A 15205-nucleotide genomic window follows, 5' to 3' on the forward strand; every position below is an offset into this window, starting at 1 on the left:
CGCGCTGTGCACCTCGTGCGGCACTCCCAGGACCCCAATCTACAGTCCACCTTGCGGCACTTCTTCATGAGTGGTCTGAGAGAGGACGTGCAGAGCTTTGTGAAGACTCGCCGTCCTGAGACCTTTGAAGCAGCAGTGGCCGAAGGGGAGTATTTTGAGGACACGTTCCTTGGCGGAGTTGCTGCCGCCGTCAGCGGGCACCCGTCCGCGTGGGGCAAGGAGGCCCCCGCCACACCTATCCTTCCAACTGCCACACCTGCCAAGGTGCTACGTAACAGCACCAATGATCCAGTCGACTCAATCACCCGGAAGCTTGAGCAGTTGAGTTTGCTGGTCCACGACCTGCGCCTCTACCTGGCTGCTGACAGCCAGCCCGACGACCGCCCCGCCAACACCTGGGAGGCTACCGCGAGGCCCTCTGTGGCTCGGGCCTACCTGGCAGAGGATGCTGACGAGTGATGAGGGTGAGGCAGAGGTACAAGCGGCTGCAAGAGGTGGCGATGCTAGCGGCACTGAGCCATTCGCCGCCGCCGCTAAGTGCATTGCTGGTGAGGGCACCAGCTTCGTTTGGTGGGGGGAACCACAGCTGTGACAGCAGAACAGCTCCCCTGCCACCCCAATTCCCAATTCCCAACCCACAAATTTTACTTTTTCGAACGATCGAATCAATCAAAGCGCGCCCGCGGATATTCAAACAGCCTGATATTTTCATATCAGCAGACTGACTTTTCACCCACCTGTCACAGATTTTCCCTCGCCCGTTCGGTTTTTTGCCGACAGCTGGCTAGCAGCCAGACTATATAAGGAGCCTCGATGCCCTGACAAGATCATCTTTTCTCTCCCTTTGTGCTGGAGTGCCCCTGTGTAATAACAGGCGCCCGCCGCCCCAGCCCCGCCCGAAGGAGAAGGATCCTGCCGCTGCGACCAGCGCTCGGCAGTCACCCCAGCGCTCTCACGAGGCTCCCCGCTCTCACACAAAGACAAAACAGGCCGGCCGGAACCTTCTGGACCCGCGCCGCCTTTTTGCACCACAAGTGGCGGCGCTGGCGGGCCGCGGCACCACCACTGACTTTCAGCGCCTGCTGCAGCTTATCACTGCCGTGGGGCATGTTGACATCAGCAAGCTGCCATCAGTACGTGATTCACGTTGCCTGGGCATTGGATTTCATTCTTTCTGACTTCCAGGGAGTTGCCTACGTCATCGTGACCACCGTGACCTGTTCAGTTTTCACCAGCTCGATTCATTTATTGTGAGGCCTCTGATCAAGGAGTTTTTATTGCCTTCCTCTAGGAGCACCGCGCCGCTGTTCTCCAACCAAGGTGAGCGTCTGCCTGTGACGCGCTGCCGCCCAGCCTCGGCAATGCAGCAGGCAGACATGTGTTGCCGTCTAAAGGCGTTGAGCGCGGCGAGGGGCGGAACGAGGCCCGCCTAGGCAGGGTGGCGCGGTGGCGCCAGCGCACATGCTGGCGCAGGCTTTTAGGGTGCCAACTACATGCTGCTTGCCTTGGTGCCTTTTAACCGCAGGTTGCGTTCATTATGATGGGGAGCTGCGAGGAAGATGAAGACATGTTTTTCGACAGTCCGGAGGGCCTGAAGCGGTCCAGGGCCGACCTGAGCGCCCGCCTGCACGAGTGCCGCTCCGCCCGCTGCCTGCTGCCCTGCGGCCTGCTGCCTGAGGAGCTGGAGGAGCTGAAGGGCTTCAGCACCGTGGTGTCCAACACCACGGCCCTGATCCAGGGTGAGCGAGCGACGCATGGCTGCCGGGGCGGGCCTGAAGCATGCCGCAGCGTCCCCCAAGCCGCTGCTGCGGCGGCTGCTGCGCCGGGGCGCACGGCTCGAGCCCCTACTTGCACCCACTGCCGACCTGTGCGCTGCTTGGCTACCTGCCCCTCGCCCCCGCTGCGCCGCGTGCAGTGGATGTCTCGCTGAAGAGGAAGTTGATGATGGAGGACAGCGGCGGCACCGCAGCCCCGCTCACCCCTCCCAGCCTGGAGATGCTGACCATCTGCTCCCCCGGCGAGGCCGATGCCTCTGATGCCGAGGACTGCTGCACTCCGAGCAGTGAAACCGACCAAGGGCTACTGCCGGTGGGCACAGGGCGTGCCCACCACGCCACGCCTGTGGCGGTGCTGGCTGCTGCCAGTGGCGGGGAAGAGGAGGGCAGCGAGGGGGTGGTGCGCGCCAAGCTGGCGGCGGCGGCGGCATCCTGAGCTGTGGGCTGCACACCGTGTGGCTGGCCCAGGCTAGCGCGTGGCAGGCAGCCTGGCAGCTGCCAGGCCACCTGGGCAGGCCATCTCACTGTGGCTGTTAGGAGGGCCCCGTGTACCCCAGCACCCATCTGCATTCAAACACTACTCTGCGTTTGTGTTGCACGTTTTCGGCTATAGTGGCCACCATCGAGAAACAGCCTAGAATTCTGCACTTGCACCCATGTACACCTATTCAACCCTTAGCACCCAATGCATTCGTCAGCGCCCCTCCATTCTTCCTGCTCACATGCATAGGACGGCCGCCTGCGTATGACCGCCTGCTGCCCCATTCCTGCCTGTTTGCTGTCTTTTTCCTGCCCCTGCTTCCATGTCTAGCGCTTGAATGACCTGCTCTCTCTCTTCGCCTCGCTGGCTGCAAGAAGCAACTGCGGTCAGTCTCTGCCAGAAGGAGGCTTTCAGGAGGACCTTACAAGAGGCGGCATGGTACCTACGGCATCGCGGGGGCCATCGCGGCCTGGCACAGCGTGCCAGCATCGCCTTGGCAAAGAATGGGCAGCAAAATTGCAGTATCTAGGGGGTAATGGACAAAATGTAGTACTGAGTATCACGGGGAGGACGCAAATCCGAACACGCCAACGGTGCGGCAGCAAGTTGCGTTGGGGGGACTGGTAAGGCCTGGCTGCGTTTCCTGTTCAGTCATGGAGCGTTATAACTGGGTTCTTGGAAGATGCACAGGTCTCTGGGCTGGTGGAGGGGCACTGGCCACAGCCTGCTGGCCGCGGCTCAGTCCTCGCTCAGCCCTCGTGCTCCGGCGTGCCCATCATAATCTCGGCCAGGCAGTCGGTGTTTGCACGCTCAAAGGCAATGCGCTGCTTGTCCACGACCCCTGGGCGGTCCACCTGCTGCTCCTGCGGCAGCGGCAGGCTGACGCCCATGCACAGCTCCTGCAGTGACTCGGAGCGGTCCAGGCAGTGGTGGATGCCAGAGGCGACTGCAGGGGGCAGGGCGGGCTGTTGGTGGTTGGTGGCTTGGCTGCTTGCCAGGGACAGGGCAGCGCAGCCAGCGACAGGACTTGTAACATGGGGCTGCCCTCTGTGCTGCAATGAATGCCTCCTGGCATCCTGCGGGCTGAAGCTGTTGGGGCGGCAGTCGGGTACAACAACGCGTGCGCCCTTCGGCCGCCTTGCGCCGGTTTCCGCCCACGAGAGCGGCACCCTGGACCCAGCCTGGCCGGGCCCGCTGGCGAGCTTTCGCCTACGGAGCCGCTTCACCAAAGTCCCTGCCACCCTCCTCACCGTTCGGGAGCTCCATCGCGGAGGCCATTGTGAGCGTCGAAGGGTATGACCGGAGGCGGCGTGGGTATGTGGGAGAACGGGAAGTGGTGGCGATAGCTCAATGTGATGGCTGAGCATAAATGTGAGCGGCGCGTCAATTTCAATTGGGTACGCAGGTCTCACCTAATGGCTGCTGCGCGCGCCATGTGGCGCGGCGCCTCTTCACGTCAACACGCCTCCAGAGCCCGGAAGCTGGCAGCGTAAGTGGGGTTTCCAGGGGTGCGCAGCTGGACAAGGGGTTCCCCGCCGGCGCCTGGTGGACGGCGCACCTGCCACCGCCGCCGCCATCCCTCACGGCTTTTGCTGCGTTGTGTTCTTCACAGCAGCAGCGAGTCAAGTAGTTGCATGACATGAAACTAAACTTAAAGAATCGATTGTTTGAGTCGGGAGGTTGAGTTGCTGGGAGGGGACAGAGGCAGGGAGGGTGGAGGCAGAATGGGCGGCAAACGGCAGAAAAATGAGGACGGCGGGGCCCGCCGAGGTGGTTGCGGCTGCCCGCCAGCCAGCTGGGTGCATCGCAGGCGGGGGGCGCGTCAAAGCATCCAGGGCTACGGGCTACGAATGCAGTATTCAGGGAAAGCGGGACAAGGGGAGCTCGCCGGGCGGGGCGGACAACCACCCGCTCGCACCGCCTCCGCACACAGAGCTCCTCGGACCAGACCCGGCGCTGGGGTGGCGGGCGCCGCGGTCGCAGACACACAACACGTTAGTAGTAGACTGTAGACTGGGCACATTTGGGCAGGCAATCGGGTGCCTTGGCCGTGGCAGGAGTGTTGAAAGTGGGCCCTCCCTTGCCCGCAGGTCCAGTCTGAATCTCTTCAAGCTGAACTTTCAACAAGGAGCGGCCTCGGCGTCGGCCACTAGCTCGGCAGGCAGGGCGGAGCTCAAAAGGTGGGCGGCACCCAGCGGTCGACCTTGTCCACCTTGTCGAAGCCGGCGCCCGAGGAGTGGATGCCGCAGGAGTCGCCGTCGTGGCTGTACTCCTCAGCGTACTCGCCCGTGCGCCGCCTGTTGCCCTTGTTGTCAAAGACGCGGAACCAGGAGTTGAAGCCGCTGCACAAGCAAGGCGGGCATGGCGGGCAGGGGACAAGGGCAGGCGGGCGGGAGTGAGGAATGGCGGGGTTGAGCGGGGTAGGGCGGCAGGGGAGCACAGGGGCAGGGCGGCCCCGCGCACAGCCGCGCCAGCCCGCGGCGCCCTGCGCTGCTGCTCCCAGCCGCCGAACAAGCCGCCCTGCCCTCCCTGGCGCTCCCCTGGCCACCGAAAGCCGCCGACGGCAGGCAGCAGCCGCCCTGGGCTCACCCCTTGAGCCCGACCAGGTTCCAGTAGCCCGCCTCATCCAGCAGCTCCAGCGCATCGATGGAGTACGTGCGGCCATCGGAGCAGCCGACGACCAGGCCCGCATCCTTGTCGGGGAACCGCTTCTCGATCTGGACGCAGGGTGGGGCTCGCACAGGGGCTCACACGCTGGTCTGCCCACCCGCAGCCGCCCACCAGCAGCCCGCCGCCGATCCTCCTCCGCCCTGCATGCACCCCGCATGCCCCAACTCCACCCCCGCTGCTGTTCCTACGCCCATACAGCGCTGCCCCTCCCCACCCCACACACCCCTGCCCCCCCCACACACCTGCGCGATGAAGTCCAGGTTGTCCTCCTTCTCCGCCACCTTCTTGCCCTGCTCCGCATCCCACTTCCAGGTGGCATTCACAACGGGGATGTTGACGCACCCCTTGAACTTGCCCACCGCGTCCAGCTCCAGCGCTGGCCGCACATCCAGGTATGTGTAGTCGCCCCGCTCGATCAGGCACTGCGGGGGAGGGGAGCGGGCGGATGGCGGGCGCGGGTTGGCAGGCAGCGATGGGAGGCAGCGTCGACGACGAGAGTGTGGTGCAGCTACCACACTCTACAGGATGCTCCGGCTGGGAGGCGGACCACCCCGCTGCAGCCGGATGGTCCTGCTTGGAGTCCCCAGAAAGCCTCATCTGTTCCTGCTGTGTGCATGCATGCTGTGCGGTGAGCCACCCACCCGCGCCTCCTCCACCGTGGCAATGGCCTTGTCTGGGAACGAAGCGAGCGTCTCGGCAGTGAACTCCTCATCCGTCCACTCCGCAATCATGGCGCTAGCAGACACTGCACAGCGGTCGCGCGGCAGCCAGGCCCGGCACATCAGCGGCAGCAGCGGCAGCGGCAGGCTGAGGCAGGCTGAGGCGCAAGGGGCTGTCATGCGTGAGCTGGCACGAGTGCGATACCAGACTGAAGCGAGCAGCAAGCAGCACGAGCCTGGCCGCGTTTAGCAGCAGCGCGCAGAAGGCAGAAGGTAGAAGCACACCCGCCTGCGAGCTGCCGGCATGGGCGTGCTGGCCGCCTAGGCGCCGCCGCCCGGAACGCTCCGCTGAGGGCGGGGCGCAGGGCCACCGTGCGCTGCCCTGCAGCATGCACAGATAGCTGAAGATCGACCCGGAGCTACTGGGTGCGAACACCAGCACCTGCCTGGGCTGCCCGCATTGTGAGATTCAGCCCCGGCATGTCAGGGCTGGCCGCAACCGCGATCGAGAGCCACCGCTGCATTGCATCAGGCATGCAACATCGAATTACCGTGGGCAGAGACCGCAGCAATGCGGCTGGGGCGGGTGCAAGCCATGGTCGCCTTGGGGATAGTGTCGAGCCCGATCGTCCAGGGACCCGCCTTCTCGTGCAAATGTGAATGGGCGTTGCTGGCAGGGCGCCTGGCGCCTCATCCAGCCATCATGTCCTGCAATTGTACCACGCTGGGCTGGCTGAAGGGGCTTGAAAGGGGCCCACAGAGCCCTGGATCGCCTGCTGTGGATGTATCCAACAGCGTTAAGGCGCTGCAAGGGCCTCCGCGGCAGGTCGGGAGCTGCCGCCGCCGCCGCCATTGCCGCTCGACGAGCCCCGCCGACCAAGAAATGCGTGCGTTTACACGGCCCGGAAATTACTAGTACTCACAAACTCACAAAAAGAAGCCGCAGTTGAGATGAGATGCGCACAATGGCTGCGCTGCCCACGACTGGCGCCGCGCGCCACAGCCGTCTCCATCTCCAAAGAATTGTTCTGGGTTTCGTTTGGGTGCCCGAGAGGGGCTACATAGCCGCAGGCCCCGGACGCCGGCAATAAGCGCGCGCCCCGGACGCCGCCAGCGCGGCCCTCAGTCGTGGTGGCCCACCAGCGGCGGCATGGTGGCGCCGGGCGACGGCCAGGCCGGCGCCCAGCAGCCCGGCTTCACGCCTCAGTCGTCGTACACCAGGCACTCGAGGTCCTCGGGGTTGGAGGCGCAGAACTCGTCCAGCGGGTCGCGGGAGAAGGCCATGGCGGTAGTGGCAACCCACTCGGCGCCGGGCGCCAGCTTGGCGGGGGACGTGGCCAGCGCATTCTCCACGCACACAAACTCCTTGTAGCAGGCCTCCATGGCCGTCCAGGGCGTCCACACCACCACCTCGGGCCAGTTCACGCTGGCGATGGACACGTCACCTGTGGGCAGTGGCGGCGGCGGCGGTGGTGGGAGGGAGGGGGAGGGGCAGGTGGCGGGCGAGTAGGGAGTGAGCTGGGGCAGCGCCAGCGCAGGGATCGCCGGAGCGCGGCAAGCCATCCCCACCCAAGCTGCTGCTGCCCTCAAGCCAGCAAGCACGCACGCACACAGCAAGGCCGGCGCGCAGCCGTGCAGGCCTCGCCACGGCACTGCCCGCAGCGGCGCGCGGGGGCCGGCGCACCCGAGCCGTTGTCGAGCAGGACCTTGGCGGGGGCGGCCTTGTACACGGCGTCCACTGGGCCGCGGAAGGTGGCCAGCTCGCGCAGCTCCTGGTGCACACTGGGGTGGGTGGAGTCGCGCACCTGCAGGGCGGGTGGGCGGGGCGCGGGTGTGTGGGCGTGGGGCAGTGTAGGTGTGTGGCAGTGTGGCGTGGGGCAGTGTGGGTGGGGACAGCGGATGCTGGAATGTGGCGGGGCTCGGGGTGGCAGAGAGCAGGAGGCGGAGCGGGCGGCAGGAGCTGTTGAGGCACCAGGCAGGCACCCCCAGCACCTGCCTGCCTGCTGCCTGCCCCCAGCCCCTGAACCAAGCGCCCATGTGGAGGTGGGCCAAGCGGGGGCCAGCTCACCCTGTCCAGGTATTCCAGGCCCTGCAGGCCCCGCACGTTGGCCGTCTCCACGTCGGCCACGCCAAAGTAGCTGTGCAGGGAGGCGGTGAACTCCAGCGGCTGCGGGGGAGGCGGGGCGGGGAACACACCGGGCAGAGTGAGGAGAGGAGCAGGAGCGGCGACAAACAAGGCCGCGGGCTCAGGGGAACGTCGTCAGCGTGGGAACTGGGCAAGAAACGGGACCCAGAGCAAGCTGCCCGGTAGGGATGCCCCATGCACAGGCTGAGCTGCCGGCCCGCAGCCAGCCCAGCCCCTTCCAGCTGTTGGCCCTGCTCCCAGCGCCCGCTCCAGCCCGGAGCGCCCGCCCACCCACCTTGTCGTCTGTGTTGGTCACGGCCAGGCGGGTGCGCAGCACCTCGCCATCCAGCACCACAGTGTACTCAGCCTGCAGGCAAGCATGTGTGTGTGTGTGTGTGTGTGTGTGTGTTGGGAGCAGCAGGGTTGTGGGCAGCAGCAAGAGCCAGGGAATGCCATGCCTGGCGGGCTGCCCGGCACAGGTTGCTGCTCACACCAGGCGGCGGGTGCCCCCAGGAGCGCCAGGCACCCGCCGGCAGGCCCGCCGCCGCGGCAACGGCGGCGGCGGTCGGCCGCGACGGCAGCTGCACAGCGCCAGCCGCGGGAAGCTGGACAGCGCCAGCCGCAGCGAAGGCCAACCAGCCGCGGCGGCAGCCGGCCAGGCGTGGCGGCGGCAGGGCCGACCGGCCGCGGGGCCGCGGGGGCGCACCTTGAAGGCGTGGGGCCACATGGCGCGAGTGTAGTCGCTGTCCTTGAGCACCAGGGTGACGGCGGGCTTAGCGGCGTCGCCAGAAGCGCCGCCCACAGCCCAGTCGGCGTTGCGGGCAAAGCCGTGGACCTGCATGGCGCCGGGGCCAAACTGCAAAACAAAAGGGAGGGGAGGTGCGCACTTGTGTGCGTGTGTGGCCTTGTGTGGTGTGTGTCGAGGGTGGTTGACGGCGATGGGGCAGCAGTGGTTGGGCCGCAGCCGTCAGCGCGGGGCAGGGCGAGCAGCGCGTGGCGGCAGCGCGCGGGGCAGGTGGCGCGGCAGCGGGCGGCGCGCCTGCGGGAAGCAGTGCGGGATGCCGCCCGAGATTGGCTTGCTCTTGTCGAACACAGCATCGGGACGGATGTAGAGCACTGCATGAGACAGGCAAAGGTTGGCAGCAGGGAAAGAGGAAGAGAGGGAGGGAGGGCCGAGTGGTGGCGTCTGCCGGCAGTGCTCAAGCAGGCAACGGGGGCTGCCACGGCAGTCGAGCAGGAGTCGGAGGCGTTGCCTGCAAACACAGCTCACCCTCCTGGCCAGCAGCCGTCTTCCAGGAGGTCACACAGCCGCCAAACAAGGCGATCTACGGGCAGCGACGGCGAGCAGGGGCAGCGTGCAGGGTGTGGCAGGCGCGGCAGCAGGGTGGCTACGCAGCGACGCAGAGACGCAGTCACGAGTGATTGCTCAGCTCAGCCCATCATGCCTGCCCACCTCAGCAGTGGCGCCCGCAGCCGACTTGAGGAACACCGTGGGCAGGCCGCCACGCCCCTCCTTCACCTCCACAGCGCTGCCCTTGCCTGCGTCGGCATGCGCGGTGAGGTGAGTGTGTGGTGACACAGGTGGTGGCAGGTGTCAGCTGTATGCGTGTGCGCGCGGTGGGAAAGGCAAGGCCTGGTTTCAGCGCTGTGCATGGGTGGAGAGGGTGACGGGCTGCAAGGCCAGCAGCGGTGGGAGATGCCCCAGCAACGTGGCAGCCCTGCCATATTGCTTAACCTGCTGCTCACCATACTTGGCGTTCAGCTCCTTGACGTCCACAGTGGCGGTGGCTGCCGCCTGGGAGCGCACGCGCAGCGGGCCACGAGCGGGGCGCACGGGGCGGAACGCCGAAAGACGGACGGCAGCGGCGGCGGCAGGGCGCCTGCGGCAGCGGCAGCGGCTGGGCGGCCGGTCAGGCTCCGGGCGCTGCGCAGCTTGCAGAGCCCATGGCAATTTCTCAGCTGGCCCCTACCTACTCGGCGCGGTGCTGCCGCGAGGAATGCACGCCGATGGGGCTATGGCCAGGGCACTCATGTCTGCACTAATCTCCCCTGATCTCACACACAAAGGCAGATCAGTAAAGCCGCGGCTCGCGTGCAGGACCCGTTGTCGTGCAGGGGCTGGCGCAGGACCCTGATCGCCGCCGCCCAGCTGGCGCCGCCGCCAAGTGCTTCAATTGAAGGCTGCCTGGCTGCTTCGTCTTCATGCATGCTTGGATCAGACATTACGTATAGACATGGGCTGCAGTGTATTGAGATCAAACATGTGCAGGGAGCGCGCTGGGCCAGCAGAACCCTTGTTTTCGCCTACGCCACAGCTGCCTGCTGCAGCAACTGTGCGTTGTACTGCACACAGACACGCAACGCCGGTGATCTGTCTTGCATGTAGGATACGTTCAATGGATAAAGTGACGAATTCAAGGCGGCACATCTAAAGCATGTTGTCACAAAGGAGTTGGCCCAGGATGATGCAATGTGTGATGGAAGCAGGGTGTTATCATGGGCCCCGTCTGGTACTCAAATGCAATGCAGAGCGGTCGCCACTAAAATCGTGGGAGGTGCTTGGTGCACGCACCCGCTCTCTGGAGCCGTCACTTCACAAAATCGGTGCCGGTCCAAACATGCCGCCTCCCGAGGGGTGAGTGCCACGGTCAGGGGGCAGGCTTCCATGCTGCTGCTGCCCATATGAGGGGCACTCCGCGCGCAAGGTTGGGTCACGTCAGCAGCAAGTGCGAGCACCCCGCTCAGTCGAGCCAGCGCCCGCCCTGGGTCGCGGCGCGCGCCGCCCGCTTCCTCTCCACCTCCTTCTGTGGCACACAGGCGGCATGCGTGGCATTACGCAAGGGCTTCCGCCATCGCTGCAGCTATGCATCAGCACTGCCGATGCACAGCGGCTGGCTGCTGCCGTGCTCCCTCACATGCCGCCAGCTAGTCATGCAAGCGCTGCTGCGGCACCTTCCAGCTCGCTGCTGGAAGGCGGCCCCACAGCCTCCCCACCTTGGCCTCAGGGTCCTGGGCAGCAGCCAGCGCCGCCTTCACCTCGGGCTGGTCAATCTGGGTGGGCCGGTTGCGCGGCATGTTGCCCTCGTCCATCCACCTCCCGCCCTGCCAGCAGGAGGCGGCCCTCAAGTTACAATCTCCCCGCGGCAGCAGCGACCCGAGGGGGGCTAACTTTGGCAACCATCAATGGAAGCTCCTTGACCAGCTTGCCAGGTCGCAGAGCAGGCGCCCCTGCAGGCAGCCTCAGGCTCCACCACTCGAGCACAAGGTCACCTGCACGGTGGCGCGGGCCTCCCGCAGCTTCTCATCCGCCTCCCGCCACTCTGGGGAGGCGCGCCCGGCCAGTGCTGCCTTCACCTGCACCCAGACGGCCCAGGCAGCCGGCCATTGGGGAGCATGACAAGGAGCATCACTCGATGATAGCATGTGGGCAGGCACGGGAGCACACAGGGCAGTGGCCCACAGCACGTGCCCAAAGTCGCCGGTGCCCTGCATTGCGTCTTCCAGCTTACACACCTCGGCGCTGTCCGTCTGCGGGCGGTGGCTGTGGCTGCCGTAGCCATGGGAGCCCTCGTGCTCCACGGTGCTGCTCTCCAGCCAGCGGCCTCCCTGCGAGCAGAGTGAATCCCGGCACCAAACAAACAGGTGAGGCCCGCTGAGCCGTTACCTTGGGGCTTCCTTGTAGCTGACATATAGACAGCAGCAGGCTGCTCTTGGTGCAACGGGATGGTTGGATGGCATTGCAGACAGCGGTGGCTCACCTGTGCCGCCGAGACGGCGTCCAAGTGCTTCTCCAGATGGTCGTGCACCGCTGGGTCGTGCAGGTGCTCCAGAGCGGCCCGCACCTGCACAGAAAGGCAGGTAGAGAGCACGCATGGGGGAGTAAAGTACGAGGCTGCGCCAAAGAGAGGGCACTGGACAGGGCTGGGAGTGGAGGCAGTTTGCCGTGGTTGAGAGGCCCGGGGAGCAATGGCGGCCACCTCTGGCGTGTCGGTCTGCACGGTGCGGCGCTCATCGCCGACGCCCATGGTCATGATTCTGCAGGGGAAAGGCAGGCGCAGAGTCGGAGGAGCTCAGGACGCTGTGGCAGAGTGTGGAGGGCTGACGGGCCGCGGGCAGCCGATGAGCGGGCCCGCCCGGGCAGGCAGGAGGCGCCAGCTCCATGTTTCAACGTCGGCGCCTGCGGAAAACCCGCTGCAGGCCTGCAAGGGCGCCGATGCACCCATCCTGCACTGGGTTTGAGGCTCACTGTGGGTTTCCGAAAGCTGCACCAAGTTGACGTGCCGTGTTCCTGACGTGCGTGGTCGAAATTCGCGCAATGTGGTTCTTATAGCGAATGCGTCGTCCAATCTTCGAAAAATAAAGACGTGTGGTGATAGTTAGGTAGCAGACATTCTCATTGGGCAACGTGCTGACTGGCCCAGCACTCTGGTCACACGGTGGTCCAATAATGATCGTGCCGGCCGCGAATTGCAAATGCATCTGTTCCAGCATTCATGCTGCGACGGGCGCTGCTGCTGGGTGCAGGCCGGAAGGCCGCTCCACTCCCAGGCGCCTGCTGCACATCCGCTGCCGCGCTGCTGGAACTCAGGATGGTGCGCCAGGCGAGCCAGGGAGGACAGGCGGGCGTCCAAGGCCGGTCGGTGCGGCTGGCCGGGGCGTCGCCACTTGCACTGGCGCCCTCCAGTGCTCGCCCCGCCCGCCCAATCGCTGCTCAGCACAGCCCCTGTAGCTATGTGCACTTTCGTGCCCATCATGCACACGGGATACAGTGCCAGCCCACCGCCCTGCATGTTCTGCAGGTGCATGACGGCGGCAGCCAGGGGCGGGCAACCGAGGAGGAGGCACTGTCCAGCGGGCGCGCTCCCTCCAGCCGCCCGCCAGACACCCCGTCGCAGTACACAGAGGAGTTTGACAAAGTGGCAGACCTGTATCTGGTGCGAGGGGTGGGCTGAACACCTGAGTGGGACCTAGCGATCAGCATGCTCTGGGCAGGCCATGGCGTGCGCTGGTGGTGCAGCTCTCTTGATGTTGCTGCCTGATGGGCCGGCCTGCGTGGTGATGTGGACCGGATTGTGAAAGCCACCGGGCGGCGTGCCTCCCTCCCCTGGTGGGTGCAGGGCGGCCTGTGGAGCAAGATGGAGGCCGCACTGCACGGGGCTGAGGGAGAGGTGGGCTCCTGCTTCTCAGCTGTCACTGACAGCAGCCTGCCTGGCCGCCAGCAGGTGGTCAGAGTGCTGATCAGCAGAGGGTGCTGCCAATCAGTTGTGGGCTTGGCCTACTCGCCTGCAGGGCAAGCGGGTTGACGTGCAGCTGGAGCACGACGCCATGAAGCTGTCGCTGCCAGACGGCGGCAAGATCACCATCACCAAGGCGAGCCCCCACTGCCGCCGGAAACCAGCCCCTGCCCCTGCTCAGAAACCCGGGAGCGCCTGGCGGCACCGCCAGTCGCTGCAGGGTGCCGAACCTCGAGTGCGCTGCGCCACGAGCAGCAGCAGCAGCATGCCATGAGCTTAGCGGTGCTCACTGCCGCCGACCCACCGGATCCGCCCTGCCCACCGCCGCAGGACCCCGGCAGCCAGTCGCTGGTGGTCCACAGCAACCTGCACGACTTCTACGGCTCGGACGGCACCGACAGCGAGGTGCCCTTCAGGTCCGCCACCACTGGTAGCACCACTGCTTCCAGCGCTGCCACCTCAGCCTTGCACCTGCCACGTGCTGGGCCTACCTGCTGCCAGGCCTGCCTGTGCAGCTCCACCCACCGTGTTGCGCTTGCCCCTTGCTGGCCGCCATGTGGCACGCGCGAGCAGGCTGCAGCGGGACAAGACGTGGGAGATGGATGGCGAGGAGCTTCATGAGTTCATCGAGGATGGTCTGGCAAAGCACCTCAAGGTGCAGGTGAGCCTTTCCAGCCTGGCACGACCCTATATTGTATGGGTGACCACCAGCGCGCAGTCAAGGGGCGGACTGGTGGCTCCACAGCTGTGTCTGCGGCCCAGGCGGGGGGACCCTCAGTGGGGCTGGGCCTCGGCAGGCTGCTGCCGCCGCGCACTGACTGCCACATGTGTTCGCCGGGTGTGCGTGGTCCCACAGGTTGACCTGGAACCGGAGGCTCAGACGCAGTACGGCCCAAGTGTGTGTGCAGCGGGCATGCTCCAGCGTTTGGCTCCCCAGTGCCGGCTGTGCGCACTTGCTCTTGTGGCGGTGCGTGCCGTGTAGACCCAACGTGGCGGTGTGTGCCGTGCAGACCCAACATAGGTGCTGGCATCGGCATGCATGTCGGAGCACAGCGGGCTTAACAGGAGGCTGAGAAGGAGGCGGGTGTCTCCTGATTCCTGTATTCCACACCATCAGTTGGGCAGCATGTGTTTCCTTGAAATGAGCCCTCACACTCTCGGCGCCCTGCCGATGTTGGCGCCTTCTGACCTGGCGGCCCATGGGCCAAGCCGGAGCCGATCTCGGAGGCCGCTGCGACACCGCCATTTGATTGCAAACAACATGTCGACCGTGCCGCAAGCAGAAGGAAGTGTAGAGCTGGACTCGACAGCCCTGCCCAAGAGGCTGGAGAGCCGGCGCCTGGTTCTGCGGGCCAGGGTGCGTGATCCCTTAGAACCGTAGCTACCGCATCGCCATGCACGATTGAATCGGCTCTGGAGCGGTGCTGCACGCCGGCTGCCTGCTCTGGAGCCTTGGCTCCGCCCACCCTTACGCCACACGCCCATTGCGTGCTAAGCCTGGGCTTTAACACAGCCGGGAGGGCGTGGCTGAAAGGGAATGCGAACAACAGCTCCACACTACCTCCGCCGACTGCCGCCGACTGCCGGTGCCGCCAGCCGCCTTTCCCTCTGCAGAGTTTGCTGAACACGCTCAATGTGCTCAAGCGCCGGCTGAACCAGCTGCAGCGCGAGGGGCTGTACACCAAGGAAGACCTGGAGCACCACAAGGTGACCCTTTCCTTAAAACAACAGACAGCAGCCCATGTTGCATCACGACTCAACCGCCGCACCGCTGCGCCTTCACTTTCCAAGGCCAGAGCTGCCAGTGCCTGCATAGCCAGCCCGCTTCACCACCATGCATATGCATGCAGCATGTGCTGGACGACATAGACGCCCGCTGGCGGGACGAGGAGGGCACGTTTGCGGGGCGGCTGGCGGCGGCTGACCCCAAGACTGCGGGCCTCTGCTCCCGCCTCTTCAACGAATGCTTTGGTGAGGCTGGCGCTGGCGCTGGGCTGGGGCTGGGTGCCTGCAGGAGTCCAACTGGAATCCAGCCACATGTCCAGCAGGAGTCAGGCCTCTTCCCAGTGCTGGTGGCGGTGCTGCATTTGCCGCATGCGGTCTGCCCCAAGATTCCCAGCAATGGTGTGCGGCAACCGTGCCTACTGCTGCCAATTGCGTGCAGACTTGCTGGAGGGCATGCACCACACGACCGCGGAGATGCCGGAAGACCTGCGGGGCATGCACAAGTGAGGGGGAGGGATGGGGTTGGTGGTGGTGTG

General features: G+C 65.5%; 4 protein-coding genes across 4 annotated transcripts; 1 reads left to right on the plus strand and 3 right to left on the minus strand.

Moving 5' to 3' along the window:
- Window positions 1-4429: 4429 nt before the first annotated feature.
- Window positions 4430-5657, minus strand: CHLNCDRAFT_134453 (hypothetical protein; the record flags this gene model as incomplete). Its single annotated transcript, XM_005847419.1, has 4 exons — window positions 4430-4598; window positions 4846-4973; window positions 5169-5348; window positions 5568-5657. 4 exons carry the CDS (start codon window positions 5655-5657, stop codon window positions 4430-4432), a joined length of 567 nt encoding a protein of 188 aa, XP_005847481.1.
- Window positions 5658-6465: 808 nt separating this feature from the next.
- On the minus strand, window positions 6466-9764 carry CHLNCDRAFT_35636 (hypothetical protein). The gene is made up of 10 exons (XM_005847420.1): window positions 9681-9764; window positions 9457-9590; window positions 9164-9249; window positions 8981-9035; window positions 8750-8826; window positions 8417-8566; window positions 8006-8077; window positions 7654-7752; window positions 7270-7390; window positions 6466-7030 (listed from the first exon to the last, which is right to left on the minus strand). Exons 1-10 carry the CDS (start codon window positions 9740-9742, stop codon window positions 6789-6791), a joined length of 1098 nt encoding a protein of 365 aa, XP_005847482.1. The 5' UTR covers window positions 9743-9764; the 3' UTR covers window positions 6466-6788.
- A 687-nt stretch (window positions 9765-10451) lies between these two features.
- On the minus strand, window positions 10452-11741 carry CHLNCDRAFT_134456 (expressed protein; the record flags this gene model as incomplete). The annotated part of the gene is made up of 6 exons (XM_005847421.1): window positions 10452-10514; window positions 10705-10812; window positions 10981-11064; window positions 11224-11316; window positions 11469-11552; window positions 11688-11741. 6 exons carry the CDS (start codon window positions 11739-11741, stop codon window positions 10452-10454), a joined length of 486 nt encoding a protein of 161 aa, XP_005847483.1.
- Window positions 11742-12299: 558 nt separating this feature from the next.
- Window positions 12300-15176, plus strand: CHLNCDRAFT_134457 (hypothetical protein; the record flags this gene model as incomplete). Its single annotated transcript, XM_005847255.1, has 9 exons — window positions 12300-12350; window positions 12510-12644; window positions 12828-12878; window positions 13000-13179; window positions 13275-13360; window positions 13518-13605; window positions 14559-14651; window positions 14795-14915; window positions 15109-15176. The coding sequence occupies 9 exons, from the start codon at window positions 12300-12302 to the stop codon at window positions 15174-15176; spliced, it is 873 nt and encodes a 290-aa protein (XP_005847317.1).
- Between the last annotated feature and the right edge of the window lie 29 nt (window positions 15177-15205).

The sequence above is a fragment of the Chlorella variabilis genome, assembly GCF_000147415.1.
Source record: "Chlorella variabilis unplaced genomic scaffold CHLNCscaffold_11, whole genome shotgun sequence".
Classification (NCBI taxonomy): Eukaryota; Viridiplantae; Chlorophyta; class Trebouxiophyceae; order Chlorellales; family Chlorellaceae; genus Chlorella; species Chlorella variabilis.